Source organism: Acomys minous, assembly GCF_964271855.1.
Source record: "Acomys minous genome assembly, chromosome: 3".
NCBI lineage: Eukaryota > Metazoa > Chordata > Mammalia > Rodentia > Muridae > Acomys > Acomys minous.
In genome coordinates, this window is record NC_140485.1 from 19,944,347 (window position 1) to 19,961,879 (window position 17,533).

General features: G+C 47.5%; 1 protein-coding gene across 1 annotated transcript in view; it reads right to left on the bottom strand.

The window, feature by feature from the left end:
- Positions 1–721: 721 nt before the first annotated feature.
- Positions 722–17,533, bottom strand: part of TTL (tubulin tyrosine ligase) — a 30,175-nt gene continuing 13,363 nt past the window's right edge. The window contains exons 4-7 of the mRNA XM_084776899.1: positions 15,059–15,194; positions 14,092–14,361; positions 9,097–9,240; positions 722–4,266 (exon numbers count right to left, since the gene is read on the bottom strand). Of these exons, the coding sequence (XP_084633025.1) occupies positions 4,155–4,266; positions 9,097–9,240; positions 14,092–14,361; positions 15,059–15,194 (662 nt within the window). The 3' untranslated portion in view covers positions 722–4,154. The remainder of the gene's footprint in view (positions 4,267–9,096; positions 9,241–14,091; positions 14,362–15,058; positions 15,195–17,533) is intronic.

Genomic DNA, 17,533 nt, shown 5'->3' on the forward strand with positions numbered 1-17,533 from the left:
TGGCAACAACAGCAAGCTTTCCGACTTTCAACTTCCCCCTGCTCCCCTCCCTGCCTTCCCAGCTTCGTGGCAGTCCCAGAAACCAACAGCCACAAACCCATAGTGAAGTCCAGCACTAAACAGCCATTGTAAGGCACAGAAATGGGGTGCAGGTAGCCCCCGAAGGCAGGCCAGCTGTACGGAGGAGTTCAAAGCAGACAGCCTCACAGCCCAGGAAATGACAGGTTGCCGTGTGGAGCTGTTTGCACGCACACACTAAATGCTGTGGTGTCTAGACATCCTTCAGCCAACAGCTTCATCTTAAGCCCCACCCAACTCCGCCCTATGCTGGAAGCACACACAGCTCTCCTTCACACCGTCCTGTGTCATTGTGCCATGTGCCATGATTCACACGGGGCACAAGACACTGGGGAAGGGAAGAGACTGGGGTCTGGCAGCTGAAATTGTCCCGCTGACCTCTGTAATAAATAGCACTTGGTTAGGAAATATCCAACTTGGCTCTGGATGGCAGGCGAGTTTAGAATTATGTCCATCCATTTTCAGAGTTCAGGGAATAAATGAGGAACATGCAACAGAGACCCCAGATGGCTCACAGGAGGCCAGGACATTTGCTGTCTCAGTGACTTCCTTCTGGGTGGCATCAAGAGCCTGGAATAACCAGCGATGGCCAAAGGTTAGTCAACCCTCACAGCAAGATGACCCAACCCAAGGACACAAAAACACTTGAAATATCTTTACTTTAATGCTCCAGACATTTAAAACATTCATATAGTTGTCTCGTCTCAGAAATTTCCTCTTAGGTGCAGTTGCTGTGTCCAGGATTGGAGGTGCATACATAAACCACTGAAGCCTCAAGGCAGCACCCACACGCCACATGCAACCCCACTTTGGCACCTGCCATTTTGTTCATGGATCTTCTCTGTGCCACACCCATGAACACAACCACAGCTGTTCATTAGAAACACCTTATAGCATCACTAACGCTGGCTGGTTCTGGGGATCAGAGCCCGTTTTCCAGCACCCCTCCCCGCACTGTCCTGTGTGTGTGAATGTCATCCTGAAGAGCTCCTGAAACAACAGTCAGTTGGTATGTTGTGCCAGCTCCAGCCCCACGCTGTCTCACCACACAGAGGCACTCTTGGCAAAATGGACTTTCTAATTGCCACTGAAGTCAAGTGTGAGGGGAGGGGCTTTTCTCCCACAATTAAAGAATAACTCTACTATATATTATTAGATTCATAGATTCGTGTCTGTGCACATTTGCTGTCAAGGACTTGATAAACTGCTTATGTAAATGAAAGTACGTTTGAATTTCCAGATGCTTGGATGAGAAGCAAACTTAGAAACGGCTTGGACAATACTTATTATATTACAAATATATAGATCAACTCTGGTTGTTCTTTCAGAATTGCTTGCTTCAAAGGGTATTTTTTTTTTCTTTTGAGCCTTAATCCTTAAGTGATTCTTCTAAGATAACAATGTGTTTGTCCTGCTCCCCAAAGGAATGGTTCAAGGCACCCCATGACATATTGTTTCCTGAGGTTCTGATTCCATTGGCCACAGGTGGGAAGGGTCATCAAGGTCTTTTTAACGTCATGGGGGATTTTAGCATGTAGTCGGCATTGAGAACCTTGGTACTAAAGGCCCTTGTGTCTTCCTACTTACTCTCTTTTGTTCTCACAAAACTCTCTTGAGGTAGTCCCCAGGGTCAGGTAACGTCTCCTCTATCAGACAAAAACTTAAGGCACAGTGAGGTTATTTGGCTCACGTGACACGGTGCAAACGACAGAGCCACAAGTGGAGTGGTCATCTCCAAACAACCACTGTGATGGGCAGCACTTACACTGACTGACCTGTGGGCCAGGCATGATCACCTGCGCCAACGACACCATGGGATGGTATGAAACGGTTCAGAGCCAATCTTCCTACTTGGAGGGAAGTAAATGCGTAAAATAGTCAAAGCAATGTGAGCAGTGAACTCAAGCCTTCCCACCTAGTATACCTCACTTCCCTTATACAGATGTTATGGATTCACTCAGGTTACCTCACTTCCCTTATACAGATGTTATGGATTCACTCAGGTTACCTCACTTCCCTTATACAGATGTTATGGTTCACTCAGGTTACCTCACTTCCCTCATACAGATGTTATGGATTCACTCAGGTTACTTCACTTCCCTCATACAGATGTTATGGATTCACTCAGTTTACCTCACTTCCCTCATACAGATGTTATGGATTCACTCAGGTTACTTCACTTCCCTCATACAGATGTTATGGATTCACTCAGGTTACCTCACTTCCCTCATACAGATGTTATAGAATCATTCAGGCTTATTACAAGGCCTGCTGGGGTTCATAAAGACTTACTGACACCTGCTTTTCCAGCCCTGTCACGACAGCAGCTAAACACTCCTGCATGTCCCCATGCCTTGGGTCCAGGGGCACACATAACCCTCCCTGCTTTCTCCATTACCAGCCCACTGAAACTAGCCAGCATCCTCCAGTGTCTAAGTGAGTGTGCACACCGCCTTCTCAGAGATTCCACAGCACTGAGCCATAGCTGTGCTGGGTTCCAAGAACTGACTTAATACTGGAATGCTTGGCTTTGCTCTTGGTGCCAACTTGGCCACCCAGGTAAGCATGGCCCCTTTACGCTCCGGATTCCCATGAGTTGGGGCTTTCCTCGCTCCACTATAACACGTTCACATCCTGCCACCCACTGTGCAGGTACTAAGTAATCTCACCATCCCTTTCCTACCCTAAGTTCCCGCATCTCACTCTGTCTGTTGAAGTTTCACCCGACTGTAGAACATGCTGACAAATGAGGATAAAGAGGGAAAATGTATCTACCAGGAAAGATCACACTGCTCTGGGAAAAGGGACAGCCTTCGCTATGTCTGCTGTGGCTCCAGGCCACTCTACAGAAGAGCCTGGTTCCACACTCACACCGACTACACATGACATCCTCCCGCCACAATGGAAGTGGGCTCCCGAGGAGCCTGTAAAATACAGACGGATCCATGACACGGAAACCACATCTTGTAGTACACCTTTGGTGACACTGTGCAGAGCTCCATATACTTGTTTCTCACTCAGGCAGGACACACCCTCATTCAGAGGGCATCTCTCCTGTTGCCTATGTGCATAAGCAGACGGTCCTTTCTGGAATGGAACTTGGTCCTCCGGCTCCTGCAGAAGGCCTTTGGAACCAAGGAGGGCAGATATGGGGAGAGCTGTGGAGGGAGGAAGAGGATGGGGGTTTTCCTTCCTGGCTCCCAGAGAGAACTGTTACAAAGGTTCAAAGATGGGGACGGGGTGCGGAGTAAAGGAAAGAGAAATTGCAAAGCTGCATTCAGAATTCTGGTTAAACCAAAGATAACCAAGACTTAAGATGCTTCAGAGGGTCCCACCCACCCACCTACCCCATTAAGTAAGATACCATGTTTTTTTTTTTCTCTCTCATGCTTATTTGATGCTTGCAGATTCGTCAGGCCTGCTGCTTTTGTTTCTAAAACATGCAGTGAGCAGCATACACTGTTTGATGCCCACAGGACCCTCAGCAGGTACTCACTCTTAGCCCACCAGGAGGGTGACAAGCTAGAGGCCCTCACTGACCGGCCAGAGCACAGCATGGACTGCGCTGCATGCCTGCTCAGGGTTTAGTGGGACAGTGTCGCAGAGGGGATGTGCAGGGAACACGTGGCAACCTCCAAAACGCTCTACGGTCCAGTCTGTGTCCAGTGAGGCAGCACTGGGCACTGAGCTAAGGCACTAAAGCTGCAGTAGGCGGGAAGGCACCACCCAGAGGTCCCAGAGGGCTGTATCTTGCAGAGGAGAAGCTCGGCTCCCAGTACCACCTAAGACCAGGAACCGCTCAAGGGATTGGATCACACCATAACCAAATCCCTGGTTCGGGCCCTTTAGAATAGTGTTCGGGTTTTCCCCTCTCAGTCACGTGCTTCAGCTTCCCAAGGTCTCCACAGCGCGGAAGACAGCGCCACTGCTCTCCCACAGCTGCCCTTCTCTTCACGGGCTCTTCCTGCACACCTGTTCCCCAGCATGCCCTGATAAGGAGCGGTCCAGTCATCTCGCATTCCTCTGGAGCCAGGACCCCATACATTTCCCAAGGCGGCTCTGTAGCTCCTGGTCCTTCACAGCTTGATGAACGCAGCTGGCTGGGGCACCTGCTCCACGTCCGGAGGTGGGAAGACACTGGATATGGCTATGTCCACGATGCCCTGGCATAGTTCTGCATAGAGCTTCCTGAAATAAGTTGTTAAAGATGTCATTGAGGGTGTTCATCAAAGTACAAGAGAAAAAAAATCAAAGCTGGGAACACGTTTGTAAAACTTGTCTCTGTTAAAACAAACAAACAAACAAACAAAAAACCCCCAAAACCAAAACCAAAACCAAACAAAAAAAACCCAGTACCCACAAGAGGCTCTGCACACAGATAAAACATGTAAGGCGGTATTTAAGTATTTTTTAAAAGGCCTTGATGGCAACCAAACAACAGCTGCTGACTAGCAGAGAAGGTGATTTTCAGTAGTGTCCTTAGCCTACGTCGCCTGTCTATGAGGGTGTACATGGAGGGGCAGGCATCGTGCAGGAACATCACCACCTTCTAAGGGAAAAGGGACACTAGCGAAGACTTGTGGGGTTGACAGTTAAGATGGGACCCAGGAGATGGCGAGTGATGAGACAAAGGATGATGACAGCTTGGGAAAGCAGAGGAAGGAGACGGGAAAGAGACAGTGGCTCTGGAGAGGGAGGAGGCGGCTGCTGAAGAGTGCGTGTTGGGTGTGAGAGAAGCGGACGCACAGAGACTACAGCGGCCTACACCAACAAGACAGAACTCGGCACATGTGGGAGACGTGGAGCTGGTAGACTGTCCGAGGCCCAGGGCAGTGAGCTCCCTGGGCTCAACTTCCTCCAGGGGCAACAACACCCATCTGAGTTTCCTTCCCTGCGGTTCCAGGCTGCACACTGCGGGTTCCACTCCACTGCCACAAAGCAGAAGGCAAAAGTGGGACTCTCCCAGAGCAGTGGGGGGGCGGTGGGGGTGGCACTCTGTCCCCCTCCCCTGTGGGCTCCATGGGCAGTATGAGTCCCCGGAGCCAGGTGCTTGGGACTGACCCTTGGAGCAGGCAGAGGTGAGAGGAAACATATAAGGACACGTATCTGGAGGGAGGCTTGGGCTTGGCCCACAACGTGCTCAGGAGGTGTTGGGAACACAAGTGGCCAGATGCAAGGACAGGAGTCCAGGCCAGCCTGCCTAGGCCCAAGGTCTTAGCCGTTCGAATTCTCAGAAGACTCTGTGTGCCTACTCCCGCCAGCTAGGAGGAGCTCCTCTTCTGCGGTTGCCATCCTTATCGCACAGAGACATGTCCACCCAGCAGCCTCTCCCATCACTTCCTCTCCTACCCCTACCCTCTAGGCTGCTAGGTCTGCATTTACCCTGTTGTAACGCTGCTGGGAAGCCAAGCTTCCAACCTCTCTCTTGGAAGTCCTAACTGCCAGCTGACCTTCATTTGTCCTGCTCTTTCCCCTCTCTCTCTCCACTCCCCACCTCCCCAGCCTCTGCCCCCTGGCTCCCCCCCCCTCCTGTTTCTGTCTACACAATCCAGTCCCATTTTCAACCAAGCCAAATTACTTAAGCTCCTATTTCTGAAGGGACAGAGACGTGGAGGTCCTTCCGGGAATCATGTGAGCTCCCCAAGAACCACAGCTATAAGAATACGCCGTGCATGTAAGTGACTACCGTGAGCATCTCTCTCCCACGAGGAGAGCCGGAGCCAGGAAATGATGCGCAGACCAGTTTCGAGGTGGCCAGGCCAACTCGCATCTTAAACACTGGTGACACAGAAAGACTCAGCGTGGCACAGGTGTCTCATGCTGCCAGGCCCACCTCACTGGAAGCCGAACCCTAGGGGACCCGCTCATAAGACCACGCCCTGCGAGAAGAATCTGGGTTGACAAATAAGGTTGGGCCCTAATATAAAGAACTCTTTTACACTTAAGCCTCATAAGTTACTGGCTAATAGAAAGATAATATAAAAGGGATCTCTACTTAAATAAAGCCCAAGCAATTGTAAATAAGGTGAACGCTGGGCTGATGGGATGGCTCGGTGGGAAAAGGTACTTGAGGCATAAATATGACAATCCGAGTTCAGGGACATGTGTGCCACAGCATGTGTGTGAAGGTCAAAGGGGGACTCCTTGGAGTCAGGTCTCTTTGTCTGCCTTTACGTGGGCTCTAGGGACTGACTCCAAGGAGTCGCCCTTAGACCTTCACACACATGCTGTGGCACACATGTCCGTGACACACACAAATAATCAATCAATTAATAATAATAATAAACACAATAATAATGAAGGAAAAAATCAGGTGAGTGGAGAAGACTTAAGCCAGGAAATACGGTTTGCTCATTCATAGGATATGTACAGAGAACCGTGTGGCCAGCGCAGGGCCTCAAAAGCAACTAAGAAAAACGAGGCTAGAGACGTCATGGTGTGAACATTCTATAGAGAACAAAACAAGTTGTTTACAGCAGCAGACACAAGGAAGGAAATACTAAGGCTCTGATGGAGAAAAGGGAGCTGGTTCGGGGAGGCCTCAGTGAGGGGTGACGAGGTTCCACAGGGAGGACGCAGAAAGCACAGAGACCACACAGTGGGTAGAGCTATCGTGGGAAGGGCATCTCTGGTTGAGCTGCAGAGGCAGGCGAGGCAGCTGTCTCACAGGTGGAAGGCGGAGTGCAGTTTCTATTTTCTCACTCAGGCTGCTCTGGGAAGGAGACATTTTTATGAGGGTAGCGCAGAAATAGAAAGTTCAGCAGGGGGGCTCTTTGCAAAAGTTTCCCCAGAGACAGAAGGTAACTGGCACAAAGGGACTGATGACCAAGGAAGCCAGAGGCTGAGTTCCCAGGACCTGTGGACTGAGCGGATGGGAGCAGAAGGCAGGTGCTCTGCCAGTTCCCGAGGAGGGAGATGGCGACCCCTTCCTTCTCCCAGCAATGGAAAAGTCTGGAGAGGAAGCCAAGTGGGTGGGTGCGCACAGACATCCTCACGGGACCCGGGGAAGGTGCATACAGATACGAATCTAGAATTCGGGAGCTGCATTAATTTGGTGGCTTTACTATGAGGTTTAACAAGAACACAAACAGGGGAAAAGGAGCAGAGAGCGAAAGACCACCTGGAGCCAGACTTTGGTAAGAGAGAGAGAGTCCAGCTTGCTTGCAGCCACCCTAGACAGCCTCATCGGGTGTACAACGACCCAAAGACACAGAAAAGAAAGATTCTACAAGAGGGAAGCGGCCTCCTCCAAAGCTGTCACAGGGAAAGGAGGACAGATAAGACAGCTCTGGAAAACGCTGCAGTCTAAATAATAGGTCCTGGGACTGGAGGGATGGCTCAGTGGTTAGGAGCACTGGCTGCTCTTCCAGAGGTTCAACTCTCAGCAACAGCATGGTGGCTTATAAGCATCTATAATGAGATCTGATGCCCTCTTCTGCTATTTGTGAGGACAGGTTACTCATGTACATAAAATTAACTAATTAATTAATTAATTAAAAAGATGGACTCCTAAAAAAAAAAGATTGGGTCACAAAGGGAGCAGGTTGGGGCGTGCACTCCCTGGAGCAGGGTGCAGGTTCACGGAGAAGCAGCTGGAAAATCTATACAGTCATGTGGTAATGGGAGCCCCACAGCCATGAGGGAGAGGTGACTGGGGAAAATGGAGAAGATGGGAGGGTGGGGCAGAGTACTCTGGAGTGATGGGTCTTTGATAGAAGGGGCAGGAGGAAACACTAGACACACGGCTGTCAATGTTGAAGGGAGGACATAGGGCCACCTGCTCCCTTCCACCCTCGGTGTCTCTTGCTGGTACCCTCGGCATCTCTTGGTGGTACCCTCAGCATCTCTTGCTGGTACCTCAGCATCTCTTGCTGGCACTCCTCCAGATCTCAGTCCCAGCCATCACCCCCGAGAGGGCCTTGTACTAAATCATATCTCCTTTGACATTCTTCTCTACCAAAATGCTTGTCACAGCTTGCAATCATATTCACTTGGTCCTTTCCCTTACCCATAGCTCTTCCCCAAGGCCCTGTGTCTCTTCTTAGCACCAGGAGCCCACACCCTCTCTGGTGCTTGGAAAGCTAGGCAGAGCCTAACGGGAACCTGTCAGCTGCAAGGACTGACAAATGCAAATGAGTCAACTACTCCAGGCTCTGATCAGGTGGCCAAAGCCTGGCCTTTAAACTACTATGTGTTCACTCTGTCCCCTGTGAGTGTGGGGCTCTCTAAGCCACAGGAAAATTACCTCAGCTTCTCCAAGAGCTAAATGTGAGCTTCATGGAAGGTCCTTGACATGATTAAAGTGAAACTTAGCCCATAAGCATGGGAGGATTACACCCTCCTGGTTTGCCTGTATAGCAAGAGCCACCACATGAAGTCCCAGCTCTCTTGCCTACCGTCCTCTCTTACACTTCACACTAACACTGTTGACAGGAGGAAGAGAAGATGCCACCCTGCTTCTGAGGGCACATTCTCCTCAGCTGAGCATCCCCCAAACTTGCATTCAACCCAGCACAAAGCCAGGTCCCCATGTCATCTGAACAGCCTCCCCACTGCCTTTGGTGCCTCTGAGCCCCAATTCTTTACACCCTAGCTCAGGCTCTACTGTGTGGGAAGCCCCTGAACTTCACTGTCTCTCTTGCTCACAGGATCCAGCTAATTCAGCTTGTCACATGAACAGGATGGCAGCAGTTTGAGGTAGGGGCTGGTTTTGCTTTTGTTTTTACCTGGAGGCAGGTTCTCACTCCAAAGCTCAGGAGGCCATGCTGGGCACAGGCCTCACTGTGTAACCCAGGATGGCCTCGAGCCCACAGTGATCCCTCCTACCTCAGCCTCTCTAGTGCTGAGATTACAGGTCTAACTCACCACACCCAGCTGGTGGCGCCAACAAAGGGAAACGGCTCCCCTCACTATGACAAGTTCCCTGGCAACAATCAAAGGGTCCACGCTTGCGCCTGACAGACTACCTAAGCTGCACACCCAGCTTCCTGCTATGACCACAGGCAGGTTCAGGCTTACTGAGCACACGCGGGGGCACCGTTGACCTCAATGAGCCAGACCTTCAGCTCCTCATCCACCATGAAGTCGAAGCCAAGGAGCTGGAAGCTCTGGTAAGGAAGGTGCTTGGTGCTGATGGCCGGCTCCACACTCATGAGGCAGCTCCTGTGAGGGGGAAGAGGGAGAGCCTGCTGAGAATGAGGTGGTAGGGACAGGAGGAACACAGAGACTATGCCTGCAAGATCTTATAGCAAATGTGCATAAAAATCAGTTTCACGTTGTTTTTATTATTATTATTATTATTAGTAGTAGTAGTAGTAGTATTAGTATTAGTATTAGTAGTAGTAGTAGTAGTAGTAGTAGTAGCAGTAGTATTGTTGTTGTTGTTATTACCACCGTCATCATAATTATTATTAATAATAATTTTATTTTTATTTTGGTCATCATCATCATTATTAATAATATTTTTATTTTTATTTTGGTTTTTCGAGACAAGGTTTCTCTACGGAGCCCTGGGTCCTGAACTCACTTTGTAGACCAAGCTGGCCTCAAACTTACACCTATCTGCCTGGCCCTGCCTCCCCATGGCTGGGGTTCCAAGCTATCACACGAGGCTCTAAACATCGGTGCTGGGGACAGAACTCAGGTCAATGGCGCCATCTCCACGTCCCTGTATTTTGCCACGTGAAAGGTGGACTGGCACTTGGCAGAGCAGGAGCTGTAGAAAAACTGCTGGACAGCACTGATTTCTCTTGCTAGCTCCAGATCTACTGCTAACTATGGCTAATGGAACATTTAAGATGACAAGTACTTAAACTAAATATTGAAATCTATCACAGAATTCTTAGTAGCTCTGATTACTTTTTTTTTAATTGGAAGATTTGAATAGCATAGAAAGAAGTTAAAATTGAATCTTACAGACACACTGAGTAAATAGAGGAGGTCTAAAGACTGTCACAACCCCAGCTTACGGCTTTTTCCTTACTTCCCTGTGATCCCAACCCCTAATTACAGTTTTTCTTTATAAATCCATTACCCTTGAAGCTCCAGTATCATTCTCCTATTCTGCTCCGTCAGGAAGGATGGGGATCCAAAGCTCTGAGCCTGTAATACAGGACCCTGTGTATACTGCATCGGTATCGAGTCCTGGTGGCCTTTTTTGGGGGTCTCGCAATCTGGGCAATCTCGGCATAACAAAACTACCCACTCCTAGCCTTGAGACTGCTCATAGAGATAGTTACATAAGACACTCAACATGACCCCTGGTACCTAGGCCATTTTTCCCTTTTGTTTTTGCTTTGAGACAGTATCTCTCTGTAGTCCCAACTGTCCTGGAACTCACTCTGTAGACCAGGCTGGCCTTAAACTCACATAGATCTGCCTGCCTCTGCCTCCCTAGCGCTGGTATTGCAGGCGTGTGCCACCACCCCCTGGCTAAATGTGTAGCCCAGGCTGGTCATCCTCCGGCCTCTGCCTCCTTCAGCAAATCTTACCATCATGTGCCGCCACAACCAGCCCTAGGCATCATTTAAAAAACACTGCTCTTATGAACTAGCATGTCATTGATTATCGCTGATGTCAGTAAATTTAGGAATTAAAAAAAAACAAAACAACAACAACAACAACACTTTGGAAGATTAGCGAAATGGGATAATAGGGAGAGGGTAAGATGACCAAATTATGTTATAAGCATGTATGAAAGTGCCACTATACAGTTTCTTTTTTTTTTTTAAGATTTATTTATTTATTATGTATACAATGTTCTGCCTGCATGTACACCTGCACACCAGAAGTAGGCCCCAGATCTCATTATAGATGGTTGTGAGCCACCATGTGGTTGCTGGGAATTGAACTCAGGACCTCTGGAAGAGCAGTCAGTGCTCTTAACCTCTGAGCCATCTCTCCAGCCCCTACAGTTTAATTCTGTACCATCAATGTCTGCTTGTAACCTATGCCTAATGGCACACATGTGATCTTGGCACTCAAGATGCTGAGGCAGGGGGATTCGAATTCAAAGACAATCTGGATTATGCAAAATCTTGTTGGGGGGTGGTCTGTTGTATTTTGATGCTAATTACTGCTTGCTGTCTCTGTGACCCACCTTATGACCAATAAAAGGCCATCACCTGGGCAGGGCAAAAGGAGATAGGTGTGGCTAAGGTTCCTGGGCTTGGAGACAGAGAGATTCTTGGGAAGAAGAAAGAGACCTGAGGACAGGGTCCCGAGAAGAGAGGAGAAAAAGGCCTCATGGGTTAGATGGAGGAGAAGCCAGCATGGATGGAGATTTGGCCCAGATGAAGAACATTAGCAAGTATATGGGATTATGGATGGGAGGTAGCTTGAGGTAGCAGGTATGGGATGCCTGCCCACATGGGAAGTAGTTTAGAGGATAAATGTCTGCCCTGCCCCAGGTTAACTAAGGCTATTTTAAAATATAACAAGTGTCTGTGTCTTGATTGATAGCTAGCAGGTTTACTGATGTAGTAATAATAATAATTAAAGGCTTGATAATAAACATTATTAGACCATACAGATAAATAAAAACAACAACAAAATCAAGCTGCTGGTGGTGGCACATGCCTGTAATTCCAGCACTTGGGAGGCAGAGGCATGCAGCTCTCTGTGAGTTTGAGGCCAGCCTGGTCTAAAGAGCAAGTTCAGGACAGCCAGGGTGACACAGAGAAACACTGTCTCAAAAAACAAGAACAAAACAAAACAAAACAACCAAACAAACAAAAAACAATGTGCTGGGAGAGAGATGGCTCACAGGTAAGAGCACTTGCTGCTCCTCTAACCCAGATACAGTTCCTAGCATCCACATTTGGGCAGCTCACAACACCTGTGACTCCAGCTCCAAGAGATCTGATGCCCTTTTCTGGTCTTAGCCAGAAACTGCACACACGTGGCATACACAGACACAAGCATAGACACGTTAGAAACTTAAACAAACAAACAAAAAAACCCAACAGCACTAGGGAGGCAGGTGCAGAGGCAGGCAGGTCTCTGTGAGTTCAAGGCTAGCCTGGGCTACAGAATGAATTCCAGAATATCCAGAGCTACATGGAGAAACCCTGTATTGAAAAAATAGATAGATGATAGATAACCTAAATCCTCACAAACAAAATCAAGGAGGAAGAGGAGAGGAGAAAAAAAGGAGAAAAAGGCACTCTATTAAACATTTTAAGGCATTTGCCTATGAAATAATACTTCACGCTTTTTGTCTCTGTTTTGGTTTCATTGTGTATTCCTGGCTGCCTGGAACTCTCTAGACCACAGGCTGGCTTCAAACTCACAGATCCACCTGCCGCCTCCATTCAAGTGCTGGGATTTAAAACACTCACCGAAAATAAAAAATAAAAATAAAAAAATCTGACACACAAAATGAAACTTTTTATCTGCTAGGAGGTTAGGATGAATAATCCACAGTAAAGGGTTTTTATTTTTGTTTGTTTGTTTGGTTGGTTGGTTGGTTTTTTGAGACAGGGTTTCTTTGTGTAGCCTTGGCTGTCCTTGACTCGCTTTGTAGACCAGGCTGGAACTTACAGCAATCCACCTGCCTCTGCCTCCTGAGTGCTGGGATTAAAGTCATGGGCCACCACGCCGGTGGGTTTCCACGACTCTGTGGTGATAAAGGAAAGGCTACCTTTGTAAAGGAATCAGAGTCTCAGGATACAGCCCAGACTAGCCTGGAGCCCTCTACCCCTGCTGTTCCAGCCTGCCAGGCTCTGGGGTAAAGGGAATGTGCCTACTATAAATATTTTATATCACGATTTGTTTCATGATTAGGTGAGAATGTGCGTAACTTAAAACTCACTGAACCACACTTTGGTGTATTACATTTCATTTTTAAAAATTACTTGATTTTGTAACCCGTAACAAAAAATACTGAAAACTAAAAAAACTACTCCTAGGTATCCTAAGAAAATAAATCAAGAGGAAAAAAAAAAGAGACAATAGAAATAAACTGGGCTGGAGAGATGGCTTAGAGGTTAAGAGCACTGCCTGCTCTTCCAAAGGTCCTGAGTTCAATTCCCACAACCACATGATGACTCACAACCATCTAAGATGAAATCTGGCGCCCTCTTCTGGCCTGCAGGTGTTACATGCAGGCAGAATACTGTATACTAAATAAATAAATCTTAAAAAAAAAAAAGAAAGAAAGAAAGAAAGAAAAAGAAAAAAAGAAATAAACTGTAAGCCAGGAACAGGTGAACGTGAATACAAGAACTGCTATTAAATATAAGATGTGCACGCAGCATCCCTAGAGCCAGCTGTCTACCTGGAGCAGATGGACCAGTGAGCTCAGGGTTCAAGTGGGAGAGCCTGCCGCAACGTACGAGTTGCGGACTGACCTCTACCCACACAAGCACACATGTGAACATGCGAGCATACACACAGATACACACCACACATATCTATACCTGCAAAAAATAATGAACAGATAAGAAAGAGTGAAACCATACGATGCTCCTATAACTCTAACAGAATTATGAAAAATCCATAAACATCTGGGTAGTAAGCAAAAATTCTTATATCACCCAAGGCAGGATGGAGCAGTAGGGAAAATTAAAAAAGAGCTTGATATGATAAAAATATAAAAACAACCTCATGTAATCTGCAGAATGAAGTCAAAAGATTGACTTAGTTGATTGAATAGTTTGTTGTGTTTGTTTTTCTTAATAAAAAACAACTCCAATCATCTAAGCTTTCACCCTACATAACTACGGCAAACAATAGGAGATAACAAAAATCATAAGAAACAGAAAAGATAGATAATTAGGCCCAGAGATGCCTTTAAAAAAGAAAAAAAGAGTTAATCCATCCAACTAAACTAGAAAGACGATATAAATTATCAATTTTAGAACAAACGAAGTGACAGTACCACAGATATAGTCCACAGACGTTAAAATGAAAATAACAGAATATTTCCACACATAAAGCAGGCAGCTTAAGAGGGCATAGACTCCGGAAGTTCCTTCAGGAACACACACGTCAGCAGGGCCATGCGTCACTCACCTTATTATGTGCTTGATCTGGAGCAGAATGCTGTTTTCTAAGTTAATGTTGAGCGCGCTTGTTAGGTACTGGTTGAACTCTTCGAAGAACATCTCATTGCCTTCTTCGTATTTCCCATAGTTCTTTGAGTACTCTTTCTGGATGCAGTGATTGGTCAAATGGCAGGTCTTATCCTGGAAGTTGTCGACATGGTACGGCTCCGAAGCCGTGCGGAGCACGCCCTCTCTATAGAGGTAGATGTTATACTGGTGGTCAACCAGGACCCAGCTTCTGCAGGCCAACACACACACACAGCTTCAGTCAGATCCCAAGGTTTTATACATAACCTCCACACCTTACTTTATTACCACTTATTTACTTATTTATTTATTTGAGACAGGGTCCTACTGTGAGGCCCTAGCTGGCCTGGAAACTTCCTTTGACGATACCTGCCTGCCTTTATATCCTGTGCCAGGATTACATGCATGCACAACCACATACACACACACACACACACACACACACACACGGCACACGCACTGAATTTTTTGTAGCTGGGACAGTGTAGCAAAGGAGAAGGCGCTGAAGTTATATAAGGCAAATCGCAAGTCAGCCAAAATAATGGACGAGCACCGCCATGAGACAAATGAAGTATTTCACTGTAAATAATGAGACTTGAGTTCCTTTCTAAAATAGACTTTTTTTTTTTAAAGGCTATGGGCTTGTTTGAGGTTAACAAATGCCACCTCCACTTGCCATGTTTGTCCTTTGGTATCTTGACTGGCACTGTGACTTAGTGACATTCCCTAGGGAGAAGAAGTGGAGGGGAAACAGTAGCAAGGCTGGGAGGCTCGGCCATACTCAGTGCAGCAATGTGCTCGTGCTCGCTACAGCCAGATGCTCCACGGACGTCGCACCTTTTTCTTGGCAGGCCCTATCACACTCTGAAAAGATGACTGAAATCAAGCCTGGGGACAGCAAACACTACCGAATGTCAAACTTGCGGTGGCCGGGCTCAAGAAGCAGAGGGCGCTCCAGGTATTTCTGGATCACGTGCACTTGGCCCTGGTTGTCTATGAAATCCAGAAGCTCCGATGCCTCTGAGGAGATGAGGATGCCTTCACCTGCAAAGAAAAGTGACACAGAGACCAGCCGGCTCGTTCCAAGAGGGACAGCTCCTGACCAAAGCCAGGGGAAACGGAAAAACCCACAGGAGGGTTCCACTGGCCTGCTCCTCCGACCACCCCCCCGCTCCCCTCCTGCTGTCTCACCCTCTCCAGGGTCATCGCATTAACTTCTCCATATAGTGTTTTCAGGACTAACATGACATTTTGGGTGTTTAAACAAACTTATAATTTTTGGTGTGTGTGTGTGTGATTGTGCGTGTGCGTGTGCCATACTGCTTGCATGGATGCATGGAAGCCAAAGGAGCTGGTTCTCTCCTTCCATGGTATGGGTCCTGGGAAACTGAGTTCAGGTTGTCAAGTTTGGTGGCAAGCAACTTTACCAGATGAACCATCTCTCTGGCCTGAATTTTAATAAATAAATATATATATAATTTCCGAGTAGTTTAAGATACCACTGTCAATGGTTACCATAATAAGATTATGGCCATGATCTCCAAATTCACTCCTAAGACGATGCTCTATAGGAAACCCAGGAAGGCAAGGGTACCAGACCACCAAGGTGAAGACCCACTCATAGAGCAGTGTCTCCTGCAGCACATTAGCGAAGACTCAGGGCATGGTACCTGTCCATCAACTGCAACGATTTAATTGAGATACAGCACACTAGAAAATCCAGCCTTATAAAGCGTACAATTCGACGGTTGCTAGTATACTCACGAGCTCCTCAGCCGTCATTAGAATCTATTTTTAGAACAGTTTCCTCACTCCCCCTAAAATTCTCTAACCATCTCTCCTTCTTTGGCTGAGCTCCTCACAACTCCTAACCGACCATTGTTGGGGGACCGGTCCTCCCACCGGCATCATCCTGACTCCTGGGCCACATTCTAGAGTGCCATAGATGCCCATCTCTCCTCTAAGTTCCCAATTTACCAATAGAACCAAACTAAAGTAAGTACTTAAGGTGGATTTACGAGAGAGAAGTGAAGCAGGTGAGGGCCCGGCTTGTGGCAAGAGTTCACTTCACCCGTTTCCAGGAGATTCCCAGTAAAGCCTTCCTGTCTTCTGATTGGTGGGAAAGACTTTGAGGTCCAATGGACTGGGGACAGAAATGAGCAACAGTGGCCTGGCGGTCTTCCAAACAGTGAAAGAAGTAAATTCAAGATGCGATGGTTTTAAAAAGAGCGCCCGACAGCAGTTATGGGGGAGACTGTGTGCTCATCATATTAGGGGCCTGAGTTGATGTTAGGAGTCTTCTCCCTCTCTAGGGATCCATCCCACACATGTATTGAATGCCTGTGTGGAAGGCACAGAAGCAAACAAGACATAAAGTCCATGTTTACATGTGGCTTACACTACATGGAGGGAAAGTGCCAGAAGGCATGATACATCCTGGGAAGACACTAACATATACAGGTTAAACATACAGAACGCAACGGGCACGGGGGCCATTCTAGACCAGAAGAGCCCTCTCTGACAAGGCAATGTCTGAGCCGATGGAGACATACCCCCGGCACAGAAGCAAATTTATCTATTTGAGGGATCCAAGGCAGCCTCTATGTCTACAGCAGAGTGAACAAGGCCAGGAATAGGAGCTGGTTTCAGAGCTACCAGGAAGTGTCCAGTGGGATAGAGTCCCATCAGGACTCTGGAGCCATCTTAAACGCATCAGGAAGTAACACAATCAGATTTGTGGTTTTAAGTCATCATTCTGTCTGGCAAGATGAGAGCTGGCTGCAAGTCACATTGCAGCAACTGGCTAGAGAGAATTGGTGGCTTTGACTGAGAGTGGGGGTGGTAGAAATATAAGAACATATTTTGAAGGTAGCCCTGACAAGACATTAATGTATTTCATAAAGATTGTGGAAAAAAAAAAAAAGGAGGAATCCGAGGTTTGGGGCTTTCTGAGACTGTGTGAACAGTGGGACCATACACTAGACAGGAAACGTGATGGCGGAGGGGAGGGGCTGGACAAGCGGAAAGGATATGGAAAGTTCTGTGCCGGACACTCTGAGTTTGAAAAGCCTTTTGGAGATGGTGAGGGTACCAGTGAATCCAGAGCTTAAAGAGAAGACTTGGGCGATAAATGTTAGGAGGCTACAAAAGGTCATTAAAGGGCTGCGGCTAAAGCTCAGGAGGTAGAGTACTGGCCTAGAACGCAATAGCACTGAGCATGAGAGTGCATGCCTGGAATTCTAGCACTCAGGTGGATGGACAGAGAAAGGTCAGCAGCCCAGGTCATCGTTGGCTACTTAGAGAGTTTAAGACCAGCCTAAGCTATAGGAGAACCTATCTCAAAAAAAAAAAATTTTTTTTTCCAGAAAAAAACTGGACATGGT